This window comes from Anopheles gambiae, chromosome 3, assembly GCF_943734735.2.
Source record: "Anopheles gambiae chromosome 3, idAnoGambNW_F1_1, whole genome shotgun sequence".
Classification (NCBI taxonomy): Eukaryota; Metazoa; Arthropoda; class Insecta; order Diptera; family Culicidae; genus Anopheles; species Anopheles gambiae.
In genome coordinates, this window is record NC_064602.1 from 88613654 (window position 1) to 88628430 (window position 14777).

The following is a 14777-nucleotide window of genomic DNA, read 5'->3' on the forward strand; positions in this document are numbered from 1 at the left end:
CCAGGCATGTGAGCAGCAAATTTACTACACCGCTCTATATCTCGGCTAACCTTTTCTATTATTTAGCAGCAGCGTTTCAATTTAACTATCCCAGAGCTCGGGCATTAGGGGCGTGAATGGCTCACCAGATCTCAATTAAGATCATCTCATACACGAACTGGTTTTCGCTTCGAGCTTGGGAACATGGTCCATATAGAAGTGTTGAATAGTGTTTCATTAAAACTTCAACGCTCAACGCTTAAGGTTTATATTTATTATCGTCCCAAAATCACTATTTTGAACCATACATTCCACACGGTCATGTTCCTGTGGAGTAAGGTAATTGATTATAAACTCAAATCTAATACGTCGAGGATTGTGTACGGTAGTTGTTGCATCCACAAACATGATAAGTGCTTTATGAGCACGATGAAGTGAAAGTGTTGCAAGGGCGTTTGCAGGAATGCAACGAAATATGACGAGTTTAACTTAATCCGGTTAGATGTTTTATGGAATTGCCATCCAAATGGTGTTCAAATATTTTAACAATTCTTGATTAAAACGGGCTTGTTGTTGAGATGTGGAAATCATTTTCTTCATAGCTTTGCAGTACGCCATACCACACCAAACTTACATGGCTTGCAGGGAGCTATCTTGGTCATTGCATATCGAAAAAGGCTGTTCAGACCTACCGATGATGGAAACTAAATTGATTTATTCACTCTTCATTCACTCGCTGTACTTTCGATAACGCTGGCATGGTCAAGCCTTACACTAGCAATGATCAGGGTTGTAAATTCACAAAAGAGACGCGTGACCGAGAGTGCATCCGTGTCGGTAAGCAGGTAACATTGTTGTCACGGTGCGACTAATTACCGAATGATTATGCACACGTTGTCCGTTGTATGCCGTAAAGCACTGCAGTGCTTCGAATACTTCTCGCAAGTATGATGAGCATGAGTTTGCGCTTTTTGAATGAAATATGGCAACAGCAACAGACCAGTTGGCACAGTCTACTTCATTTACGGTCAGCCCTGTCAGTGCTTTGTTCCACTCATTGGGCTCACAGGGATTTTAATTACAACAGCGCCGTTCGCGCACACATTGCTCTCCGAAGAGGATTTACCATCGCACAAATCTGCTTGAAACGCACCTAAATTGTACATGTTCATAGGTTTTTAGAACTGAACGGTTGCCGTTGTGTTACTACCGTGGCTTGCCATTCGGTTTTAGAGGTAGATATGTTTCCGTTGCTGTACTGTAAAACAAATGAAAATCGTTAACACAGCACTTTGAGCCAAATCTGGTTGTCATTCACGTTTGTAAGCTCCTACGTAATATACTACTACGGTCTATGTTTGATAGCTTACTAAATATATTAAGCTAGTCAGTGTTTTTGGCGATGTAAAGGATCCAAATACTGTAGGAAATTCAAATATGTTTTAAATGACACAATCAGCAGAGAGCTTTAGCAAATTTTAATTAAATGTACACCCGAGACTTCTTTAGCGCTATTCCACCATCTTCCCCTCTTTGTTTGCCTGGCTGTGCTGTTCGGGCTACAGGCGTGCTGGTAGTGCTGTTGAATGTTTTATTGGACTGCGATGTTTTAACGCTTCACCGATTCGCCCGATACGAATGTACTTGCAGGAAGGGTGAAATATTATTGCAATCACAATTGCACTATAGTTGTGCACTTTTTGCAGCACTCGGTCACGTAGTTTGCCGGGTGATTGGTTCGGTGGGTGGAATTCGGCATTTTATCTTCCCCCGATTCCCCCGACACTGCAATAACAGATGAGGGCTTCGGCCTTCGCGTCAGCCATAATTGTCCACAACTATTCCCTTCTCGCATCCTGCCATCCCCCTGGTAGCAACCAAACAAAAAAACCCCGCACAATGTTCCCATGCCGCAAAACGGAAAGCGCATAATGCAATGGGGCTTTTGCTTTAAAATGTTATTTGATAATTCAACAACAGATGAAATCGTTAATGAATAACGAGCTGCAGGACGCGAGAGAGAGCACGCACACGGGTCCCATAATGAGGGAACGGACATTATCGAAATGAAGAGTAACAGGGCAACACAGCGGAGTAATGCCTGACCGGTGAAGGTTCGGGTAGGTAAGGTCAGGTGCAATATGCTTCGTCATAAACCTATCCTTCCACGCTATACGACATGCGGTTCGTTGCATCTTGTTGCCATTCTGTGCCCACATCATACGAAAACGGTTCATGAAAAAATCGATATTTTCGAACGACAAACAAGTTGCATTTTTGCAATCATCCACCAGTATCGGGGGTCATGTTCAAACCAACGCAATTAGTTGGTGAGCAACGTAATGCAAGCGCTGATTATTGTCCCTATCGTTTCGATTGAAGTCTTCATAAAACAGGGGAAATATAGTACAGATAATTGGAGAGTGTTTGCAGATATCGATTTGGAGATTGAATTCTTTTTCATCCCCTTCAAGACAAATTGAAGCGATGCGTTTTTTTGCCAACCCAAATTGATATGAACAGGACGTTACGCAAAACAGAAGAAAAAGAAGACCTTATCTAGAGTTCGTCTTGTGTTCTTGAGATAGTTAATAGAACCATTGAGAGAGTTAATAGAAGTATTATTTTTTCTTGATTTTTTTCGCGCCTCGACCTTGAAACTCCTAGAGGTACTACAGTTAAGCCACGAAGGAGAATGAGAGGAAACGCAGGATGTTCATAACATATTTTTGCTTATAGTATCAATTATGAGAAGACGCAAAGGTCGAAGGACATCAACAACCCTTCATTTAGGTTGTGATCAATAGCTCACAATTTCCTTAGTTTTCCGTAACGCTCGATTCACATCTGATACGCTTGATGATGGTGCTATTTTATTCCTGGTGTTCCGACTCCAATCTAAAAAAAACCTTAGCTCTATGGACAATGTATAATCAACGATGAGGTCGAAAATGCCGTCGGCGCTTAGCTAATGATTTTAACCATTTACCATTACCCATTTAACCATACTTAAGCCCTTCATTATGAATTTCATGTGAATGCCGATACCCGCTAGCCTGACGAATCCCCTATTGTATTTTTTTAAGTTCAAAATTTTATAGGTAGATCATGCCACAAACTTTCCATCTAACGAAACTTCCAACAAAGGGCGTCAATGAAGTTTCCACTTTATTCATTCCAACTACTGCTATTGATTTTCGTTACTTATTGTCACTGGCTAGTCTGCCGCAACGATAAAAGCATCAGAAGATTTTAGATAATTTCACTTTTGGAAAAAAATAAATTACCCTCATGAAGCCTTGTTAGTAACTCATCTTAATATATCTATTTTATTAAATTTATTCTCTCTTTGGTTACTCGATAATTGTTGAAAGTCAAGATCAACAATTTCAATTTTTCTATATTTTGACCCCTCTCTACAAACTGTTGATACGTTGAAATGAAAAACTACAACATAATGTCATCTTACTGTGAAGACGGCTAAAGAGCACAAAAAGGAGGAGTTCAGCAATGCAAGGACCGGAAAGTTTTTGCTATTGACGACCTTTCGAATGACTTCCACTGTTTAAGATTCTTATCGACCAAAACAAAACATGCCAGTTGAGGAGAACTTTTCGATAGACATTGTACAGATTTAGTTTTATCCAAAATAAATTAAAAACTTTACCAAAGCGTAGCGATCCTAAAGATGCTATACCATCCTAAAGGATGTAGTATTGTGAAAGGAAATTTGAGTTCAATGCCAAAGGCTGGTTGTTTTCCTTACCAAGAAGGAAAGTATCTCTAGTAAGTTATCCAAAATTTAAGTTGAATCTACTGTTAGGGTTTGGCCATGTCTTTGCATACAGTGTTTCCTTAGCTAATCAGGCATCTTAAAAGCGTTATCGGTCGCCGTAAACCCTAGTGGCTTATTGAAGTTTGAACCGGACATAGTAAAGAATTAAAGCGGTTTACTGAATTTTGGTATTTATTTCGCATCATCTTTTTGAAGCTATTGATTTATAATCTTCACAAGTGCTGTACTTTATATAGCACAACGTAATTTGGCGAAAGAGGCGTAAAAGAGAGTTGCACAAAATCATATCCCAGAGGAATTAGACCGTAAAAAAAGTGCACAACTCTTGCCCATCTTCCATCATTCTCTTTTATTAACTCATTTTCTTAGCGTCCCAGACGCCTCGTCGGTCAATTGAAAAGGGGCCATTGAAAATACACCAATGAAAAGACGAAGGGAAATGGTAATCGATAATACAATTATTTCTTTTAGAACCAACGTTTATGCCCAGGAGTGCTTTCTTATTGTTATTTCTTATTGCTTTCTTATACCTTTCTCGATACCTTTTAGGCACACCGTCTTTCGCTGGTCACTTGGGAGTTAAACCTTTTTGAGCAGTGATTTCCGTTCCACTGCTAGCAAAAATGAATGATGCGTCCATACCGCGTTATTGATATCACAAATTTCAAGCTCAACGGCTATCGGTTTAAAGCAAACCAATTAAAATCTTATCCACCTCCTTGTACACGCCAAAACTTGCATCGCTTGAGTGTGATACTTTCCCGTGAGAAAGTTTCCTGTAGTCACGGTACCTAGCCAAGTTCAAAGCTCCCGGAACGATGTTTCGGGTTTGGGAGGTTCAGGTTCGTTGTCTTTCCCTCCGGTTACGGCAGACTGTGTGCGTTTGGCATGTGCAAGGAGTTATAGGAAAAGTGATAGTACCACCCTGTCTGAGGGTATATTCCCAGCCGAATGAAAACGTATCTCGAGAGAGGTTGGTGGTAGTGCCTTTACGGATCGTAAAGTTTCAATTTTGCGTGGTATGAAAAGTTTTGCTTTAATTAATGCATTTTCCAAAAGAATTTCAGTTATTTCACTGTTAATATTAAAGTTCTCTCAGAAGAAGGTCGTGAAAGCAAAATCATTATCACTATCAAATGTTTTCAGATTCATTAAATTTGAATAAAGCACGTTAACATCAACATGAATTATTAGAACCAACGGTGTTGTACCAATTGCAAAACAATCTAAAATGACCTTTTTTGTCTTTTATTACCTATTCCATTGATCCAGCGTCCTTTTACCAGTTCTACAAAAAAGATAATCCACTGCTCAAAACGAACAATGAATGTCCTTTGCTTTTCCCAAAATCGATTAAAATTTCAGTTTTTTGCCTTCCTTGTACTGGCAAGCTTTCCGAAAGTATGAAACTCATTTGCTAATTTCAGTCCGATTCGTTTGAATACCCAAACATGTCCAAGTTTTAAGAACATAACCGACATGGATAGGTACATTACCAGGAATTCTTATTGCGTGAAAGTTGTGTCTGTCGTGGAGTTTGCGTTTCAATTTTCCGTTGTATTTTGTGTTTTTTCTATTGCGTCCGGACAACCATCTCGAAAGTCGTTGAGGCGTGTAAAAGATACTTTCCGCCATTTAACAGATGGCACTTGGAAGTAACAGGAGAACGAGAATACGAACAAAAAAACATGCCAAAGTTATGAGGGAATGCGAAAGGAAAGGCAAACAAAGTTTTAATTTAATACCCACAAACTGGAAACGCTAAAGTCCAGTTCGGTTACCCGCCGTATCATTACAGTTGGATAGGGCAACATGCTTGTGATTATTCTTCTAACCATCCATTACGGGATTGCTATTGGATTATTCCACATTGGACGCGCGATTGCGATCGGAATCACGTTGATAGTAGGATGAGCGTGGTATGTATCTTTTTCTTTTCTTTCTTTTTGCAATTTACAATTCATCAGCTACATCACCACCTACAGAGATTTATTTGCCTCTTTTTTTCCTTCGTTCTTCTTTACTACTGCTTTCCTGTTTCATTTCTAGGAGAAAAATTGTTTCCTTTTGCAAAAACAAAACGAATGAAAGTAGCAGTGTACGAAATATGGAACAATGGAAACAAACAAACGAAGGAAGTGTAATCATTTAACAATTCCATTTCGATACTAAACCTTTTTCACCCCGTTCTTTCCCCTCAAATTTGATCCTCACTGGTACCGACTCGCAAGAGCATAATGAAATTACTTTAATAATAATATTTTAATGCTAGTTTTAATTTTCACTCTCCATCCGGTTGAAAAGAAGCAGCTGTGCTCGCTCGGAAAATACCGCAGCAACGTGAGTCAAAGCCAAGCTGCTTGCCTTGTTTCTGGGAACCGAATCGATGCCAACTTCTGCGGACACCGACCTGGCAAAGAGTAAGGACATTACGGATGCAAGTAAAAATGGCATATTGTAGTTTTTTTTTATTGCAAAGAAAGTGAAAAAGCTTACCGTTACATCCTTCAGAATTATGGTGCGTTCTTAACACTTTACTTTCTAGGCCGAATTTACTCTTGAAGTAAGTTGCTGTTTTTACATCTTGACGATATAAAACGGTCGAGAAAACCAAATAAAAGAAAACCATTGTAGTAAAAAAGAAATACTGTTCTGGGAACCCATGAGTCCATGGGTTAAAAACATTAGTCAACGAAGTACGGAACGATAGTTCGTGGTAATAGTGCCAACCTACGCTGGTATTAATGAGTATAGGATTTGCTCGAAGGAGAACAGAATTGCGCAACCTTTCGTAAGCCTTCCATGCCAGTGTAATGCTATTCATCAGATTTAATTAGTGTTAAGCTGTGCAGCTTTACAGCTGGTGGCTGAATATTGTAACGCCATATGAAAATGGAAGGCATTTCTAATAATTTCTTGAAAGTTTCATTTACGTATGGTTTGCAATCTTTCTCTATTTCTTCGAAATTATTTTAAAGTTTCAGTGTTTTTATTTCAACATTGTTTCTTTGAATTATGAACAAGAACATACAGCCTTACGCGGCTTTACCTTTAGGTCGATAGGCATGTAATACGATAAATATTGCATGGTAATACAATTTGCACGGCTCTAAATTTTATTATTTTTACTCTACCAATGTGTCAATTCAAAATAAGTCAAAACAGAATGTGTTTGTAGGCTTTAAAAAAAACACTATTGGTATGATTTTAGTTGCAGTACGTCGCCCAAATGAAGCTATTAATATTCGCTCTGATTAATGCATTCATAACCAGGGCACCCGCAATCTTTTTTGCACTGGTCAGAGACCCCGTTTCAGCTGCTCTCAACTACTGCTTTCCTTGCCTGCTCTGTTCATAGTGGACAAAACCAAAACCAGAAAAAAAAACAAACTGACAACATCAGTACCAGCAATTGCAATAAAAAATACAGTATTTATTATTGCCCTAGAGCAGTGCAGTGCAGATAGAGAGGCCCGTGGATGGCTTTGGTAAATACGGCACTGGAGGCAGTAAAATATGCGTACTTTTCACTGTAGCGGGAAGGCTTTTGAACAAGTTTGGTTGTGTTCGATGTCAGAAATTCGAACGGAGAGGAATATTTAATTGATTCGTTTTGAAACCAACTACAATGTTTTGTCCCTAATGCAATTCAGATGCATTTTGGCAAAAGCTTTCAATCGAAATCGACTGTAATTGATGGCGCCGTATGCGTAAGCTTCTTGTGTACCATACAGGAAAAGATGATTAAACGTTAATTATATATTATGAACACATTTGTAAACTGTGCTATTCAAAAACAGCACCAAAAGAACAATATTATGATCATTATTTCGTTCAACTGTTTTTTTTTTTCATTTGTTTAGGCTTGTTCCGCTTTAAAAATTATTAAATTAGATGAATGCAAAAGTTTGTATGAGTTCTTACACCTCAAGTTTACTTTTTTGTAGTTTCTATAAGTTATTTAACTTTCTGAATTCATTTCCCTTCCTGATGAAAGAGTAAGCGTTGAACATGAGCTTTACAGACCGCTTTGTTCGATATGGCATCTGTTTGTTTTTAAAAGATTCAAGCTACACTCTTGAACCTAAATAGAGAAGCGTACATTATGTTTAAACGAAATCATTATAATATCATCATTGAATCTGTAAAGCAAATCATTATTATAATAGAAGACATCTAACTTTTATCTTTATCTTTACAAAGTCTTTTGGAAATTAAAGCATAGGGTACTGAATTGTACATTTACATCCCTTTGAGATGCAAGTATGTAATGCTGCAATATATATTGAATGATTCCAATCTTGACGATACTGGACATTTTTTTTATTCTAATCCTTTGCAAACAATTATTATATCCGTGGGATCATTTTTCGGCAAACAGTACAAAAAATATCAGTTCTTGTTTCCTTTTCAAATGTTCACACAGCAAACACGTGGCAAGTAGCATAGTTTGCCGGTAACAAAACGACAACAAACGCGACTTTCCCAAAGCTCTCGTATATTCTCACCGGCACAACCACTTCTCGCATGAGAGCTTGCAATGCTACTAAATGATACATTACATTCTATCCAAACGGGTACCGAACGATAACGTTAGCTCGAACCGGCTTTTTTGCCACCTAACATTACACCAGCTCGGGTGGATTGTTTTGATTTGTTCGGTCGTGTTCCGCAACGGAACCGAAAAAAGCCGATCTCATCATCGTCCGCAGTACCCTTCCGCTTCGTGAGATGCTCTTGAACAATTTCCCCTTCAAATCGTGCAACGTTCCTTTTCTCTTTCAACGGAAAGAGCGCACGACTCCCCCTGTGTTGCACAACATTAATGTTCCCTTTCAAGCGGGATCCTGATTCCAAAACGCTGCTATTCACCGTCGGCATCGACTTTTATCAAGCCAACACAGAGGATCTCAATGTCAACTTCACTCATCATCAGATTTGTCTGATGTGCATGTGGAAAGGAAGACTACCGTTATCTATTTCAGTATCGTTCGGTAGGAGTGACAGTTTCCGCAAACTACTGAGTTCCGGATGCATCTTGCATGGTTTCACTGTTTTCCGAGCATCACCTTACGTAGCAAGCGATGTGTAATTTGGAGATGAATCGCAGATCGAACCCCATTACAGCGCTAATTGGACGAGTATGATTTAAGATCCCTTCTAAAGCTGCAGGAGTACTGATTACTCTGGATTCATCAGTATTATAAGTTCGTCACAGTTCTTAAGTTGCTTAAGCCTCATAAGATACCATGCAATGTTTTGTAAATAAACAAATTAGGAGTTAAATTAATTTTTAATGCATTTTATAGGTACAGCAAATCAGAGGTAAATGATATGGGTCAAGCTTTTGTGTATGTGTATATATTATGAAGAAACATATTTTTGTGTAACTTAAATTGCCATAATATTCAATTAATTATTAATTATTAATTTAATTCAATTAATTCAAATTCTTATCTTGTTTCCTCCCATTCTAACGTTAAGCGTTTCTTTCCTCCTATTTTAACGTTACGTTAACGTTAAGCTTGAGTTAATAGATATTGGTCAAACCATTCGGAATAACGTCACACAGCGTTGGGAGATACAAAGCTGGATTCCTAGGGTGATTTGAAATCAACGATTCGAAATCCTGAAAACTGGATGTAATTTTAAACTGAAAGTAAAGACATTTTAAGCTCAACATACATGGCCAAGTAAACGGACAAACAAATAACCCGTGTGGCAAGGAACTAGGGATTAAGCGCCGTCACTTAAGCGAATGCAAAATATACTTAGTCTCTCGGGTGTGCACGTTCGGCATTGTCTGCGAATATGTATGCCCTGTACATTCGTTCCTTCGCACTGAATGGTAAACCACTAGCTGATCAACGAGAAATGGTAAATTGTTGAGTTGCTACCGTACCGCTGGGTTGACATTTTCGACACACAATTTGGTGAGTCCGGTAGAGGGACAGAGCAGCCCATGGTGTTGGGAATGAATGGATTCAATTCGTTAGTCATTTTGCATTATTCTGAACTCTTCTTTCCTTGCTGCCAGGTTTGATACAATGCATTTTATTTTGTTTGCCAGTAAATGGTCCAGTGATATATGGTTTGTCTCTCAATACCATGCACCCAATACCACAAATTGGGTGAGTTTCGATTTGCATAAACCGGACATTGTTATGCATTTAGATTTGAATAAAGGGTACAGAAAGATTATTTGAATAACATCACAGAAGGTATCCTATTGCATACGGGTGTACATCAGCTAGCTGACAAGATCGTTAGAAATAATTGCAAAAACAAAAAATATTCCAGGACTCGGTGTAATTCCAAATTTGTAGATTTAACAGAAACATAGTACCCGAGTGATATTAAGACCATATTACAACCGTATATATGCAAAAGAAGCCCAAAGCTTGACCTTGACCATATTATTTTAAACTGAAACGGCAACTCATCTTAAAAGTCACTACTACTACTACCACACCTTTAAACAAATCAATTTATTATATATGATAGTAATTAAAAAAAACACTATCTAATATGCATTTTACAGATTTATTTAAAATTTTAAAAATAAAAAAATAACTAATACAAGTGCTTTGTAATGATTACAACCGATCACTAATGATGACAACCGGCCGCTATGTTGCACTTGACTGCAAGTGCTATTTTTGCAGCTTGCGCATCACACTAACACATGTCAATAGGCAATAACCACGCCACTTAATCGAACGGGCTTTATAATAGATTGTACAGCCTTTGTGAAGCTCGTCTAAAGCCTTCTTCGACCGCTGGGTACGATTTCAAGCTAAACAGATGGTAAATTGACCCTAATGTCAAGCTTGCAATCTCTTCGTTAATACTTGAAGCATCACAGATGTTGATAAGAACGAACAAAATTAGAAGTGATCAATAGTTTATGTTCTGCTTTATTGCAATTCAGCACGCGTCGCGAAAGGAGCAAGTTGTGTTGTGCTGTAAATTGAGCTGATTTGCCACCAGACAACCCAATCCTTTAGTTTTCGTGAGTGTGTACAATGGTTTTGAGGTGATGAAGAATATTTGTTGACGGCTGTACATTCGAAATTGACTCGGAAACCCATGGAAATATATGTTCCTGTGCTGACGTAATAATAATGGTTTATTTGTTACTAAATATATGTATCTCCCGCAGATCGAACGGCAGATTTGGTGACTCCTTCATTGCTTCCAGTATCCAATCCAAATAGACATCGGTGTTTGTGTAAACTACGGGATAGTAAATACTGCAAGCTCTTGGCAAGATCACAGCAAAACCGCGCAGAAAACGTCGTTGCTTCGATTCTAGCCACTGCAACGAGTGAAGCGAACCACCGAAATCCGTATAGACACATTCATTATTCAGCGCCCGCTTGCTAATTACACAATGCTTCGATCTGTCTACGGAAAAGTTCACCTCCAAACCTTGCCATCGTGATTGACACTCCGCCGAGGTGATGTATCTATCATCCACGCTACTAATTCCAAAGTTAAATGTGGAGGAAAATCCAATGACAGCCTGTACCAGGTTTGATGTATCGTAGCTGCGTGCTGAATCGATGGTCGGTAAGCAGATGGGCCTCACATTCGGAAGAGTTATATCCGCAGAAGTGGACAGCAGAGCCAATGCAAGATCGTGTGCATGATTCGTTCGGTTGTACTGTGGATGAATGTGGATCCTCTCAATCGCAACAGGGTGAGTAGGAAGATCGCATGCTTCATACTTATTGGTTTTGAAACATTGCTTCTCGACAGTGTCGCTATTAGCGTACCCAAACTCAACGGAGTATCTGAAACGGAGTAAAATATATTTGAATAATGTCTAGCATAAGCCAAATCCGTACAACTGCACTTACTGTTGACTAGCGTCCTCGAAGCAATATGCCGGTCCAACAACGTGCCTGTGGTTTACGAGTGTTACCGAACACGGCCTTGCACTGGCAAAAGTCGCATTTGATAAAACATTCCCCACCCATGGTGTTGGGTAGCTGCTCGATGATTCACCACAGCTATTAAAATTCAACAACGCTTGAAGTGTTGGCTTGGCGGCGTGCTGTACTGGCTTTAAATTCACTCGTTCATTTCTCGTTGTGGCGAGGAATGACGATTGATGCGCTTTATCGCGCACGTTTGCCACTATCCATTCGAGATCGGCCAACTCAATCGTGTGGAACAGGTACGGACCATTGTCTAGCTTTGCGAATCTATGCGGTTCGTTGTTATCCATCCCGTACAGAAAGATACGCGAGTTCTCTCCGTACGGTACAGGTACTTGTAACGGACTGCCCAGAATGGAAGGGAGCGGAAACTTTGCAAAATTATCCGTCTCAATTGCACACATGGAGTTTTCTTCCAAGGGAACGAAACGATTTTTCAACAGCAAGCGTTGCTGGCAGTTGCGCTGATCGATGATGGTTAGTTTCTTGTCTAGGATGGAATTCCATTGGCTAGATGATATGATCGCTTCCGTGGGCTTGCGCCAATGCAGCTGCTTCATGAAGGGCAAACAGATTGGCCTGATGTAGGGATTCAGTAGATTCGCTGGCTCCAGAAGCTCTATCAGTGCAAACGTCTGTCTCGGATGGTTCGGTGGAGGGATGATAATGTTCTTGATTTCCACCAGCTGGTGTGATAACTCACACTTGGTAGGAAAGCAAGGATCATCTCCAGTATGCTTGCCTAGGATAAGATGACGCCTAAAACGATGAAAAAAGCCCCATAAAAAATTGGGTACTTGCACTCCCTGCAATGGTACTTACCATGTGACACCGTTTTGTAAATTGCGTTTGGGGGCCAGAGCATACCATTCGCTTATGAGCACTACCATGCTCCTTGTCGATCGAAAGTCACCGGTGCTATTTTCTGCAACCTTTAAATAACCAATCCAGGGCATAATGGGCATTGCATTATTTATCTGATAATGGGGACTGACTATGCCGCAGGTGTCCATATTGAAAAGACGTAACCTTTCCTTTCCCGGCTGCTGCTGCAGCTTGCTCCACTCGGATTCGAGCAATTCTTTGGTTATTGTGATTTTATCCGAATCTGTTGTTTCTAGCACGTTGTACCTCATGTTGTACAGTATCCAGTCAAGATAAGCTTCGATATCGATGTACACGGGCGGTGGATGCACATTACAGGCCGACCCATGTAGCTCAAACCCCCACAGAAAGTGTCGCTGCGTACCATTGAATGTCTTCGTTTCTTGGAGCGGGGCACCCGCTTCCAGCGCTCTACAGGTAAGCGAATCCTGCTTGTCCACCAGTTCTGCACAGATCCGTTTGTTTCCCAAATCAAGCACAATCTGCCGTTGAGTGTACTGTCGCATACACTCGGCAGCCTCCAAGTAGCGCACGGGTATGCTTTTAAGTTCGATTGTTCTCCCAAACTTTGATGGCACACTTAAGCTACTCGGTTTTCTCTTTCGAAGCTCGGATGTTACAGGCAGGCAGATGGGCTTCACATTCGGTTGTGTGGTGTCTGCCGGGCTCAACAACTCGATCAGTACGATATTGTCCGTAGAATTGTTAATGTTGAACTTCGGGTGTACTATGATCCTTTGAATTTGTCGCATTTGTACTGGATGTGTACAGACGGCGGACCCATGACTTTCGAAACATTCTATGCTCGACGACTCAAATGCGAAACCTAGTACAACGGTCGACCTACATCCACGAATTAATATTTCATTAGTACCTTGACCAACAATACAACTATACTTACTTGACACCATCGTTTTCGAAACAATGTGCTGGCCCAACCGCGTACCACTCGCTTATTAGTGTAACAACACACTTATATGAAGCTTCACCAAGTGGTATGACCAAACCAATCCACGGCAGTGTCCAACCAGTACCATTTTTAGCATAAACAGGTGACTTCAAACCGCAAGTTTGGAAGTTGAATAATCGTAGTTTCTCCACATAGTCTACATCGAACAAATCACTCCCATACGTAAGCACTCGCTGATCAATGTACGGTTTAATCCATTCCAGATACTTGGCCACATCCGTGTAAGCCGTGTTCTTCAGCGGATCGCACAGTGCTGTACTTAAGCGTGCTGGAGTAAACGACACCAGACCCCTCACGAACCATTTACCACCGATTTCGAAGAACATTCCGCCGCCGCTATCGCCATTGCATGCACTTACTCCCTTCTGCCCTTTACCACAAAACATGTCCGACGTCAGGTGAGTTCCAAACACCCCCCGATCATCTGCAATGCAACTCAACGGATCCACCACACCAATCAATGCCTGTTTCAGCTGCTCCGACACAACGTCCTGTTCATTCACACCAAATCCAACGATGGTTCCGTTTCTACCCACGATCAACTCCTGATTGCTGTCCATGGTCCACAGACAGACCGGTTGCACGTACTTGTTCATCGTGATGTTCGAACTCAGCTTGATCAGAGCAATATCGTTGACGATACTGTTTTTGCTAAATCCCGGATGAACTATTATCTCTCGCACACGGTGCGTCTGCGTGTATTCGCTTGATTCGTTTAGATGAATTCGTCCCACATCCACCGACACTCGCGATATCGAAATCACACCGCTTTGGGTATACACACAATGAGAAGCTAATAAAAGGAAAATTGCAGTATTTTTACATGATTTGCACTTGGTAAAACAGTGATATTTACCTGTAAGAATGGTGTTCTCATCCAGGATGGAGCCACCGCATTTGTAGTGCATCTTTCCAGTCTGTTCGTGAAAGATAGCCACATGCCACGGCCAAAAACCTGCCTTAGTGTCCATGCCATCGTGAATGAGGTATTCCGTCGTCACTGTGCGTTTACCACACGTTAAATGGTTCTCCTGTGCGCGTGTTTGCGATCCGACGTACAGCAAGCCAAGCAGTAGAGGGAGCCATTCCATTGAATGATACATAATTGCACGATGTGATACAAAATTTTCCATTTATATAAATCCTGCCCTAAGTATCAACAACAACTGAACGGTTCGTACAGTGTCGTAGCCAAACTGTAAAT

The 14777-nt window shown here is 40.4% G+C and overlaps 1 protein-coding gene across 1 annotated transcript; it reads right to left on the reverse strand.

Annotated features, from left to right (window-relative positions):
- Positions 1–10669: 10669 nt before the first annotated feature.
- On the reverse strand, positions 10670–14777 carry LOC133393319 (uncharacterized). Its single transcript, XM_061657808.1, has 5 exons — positions 14430–14777; positions 13505–14366; positions 12541–13446; positions 11638–12477; positions 10670–11571 (listed from the first exon to the last, which is right to left on the reverse strand). Exons 1-5 carry the CDS (start codon positions 14704–14706, stop codon positions 10905–10907), a joined length of 3552 nt encoding a protein of 1183 aa, XP_061513792.1. The 5' UTR covers positions 14707–14777; the 3' UTR covers positions 10670–10904.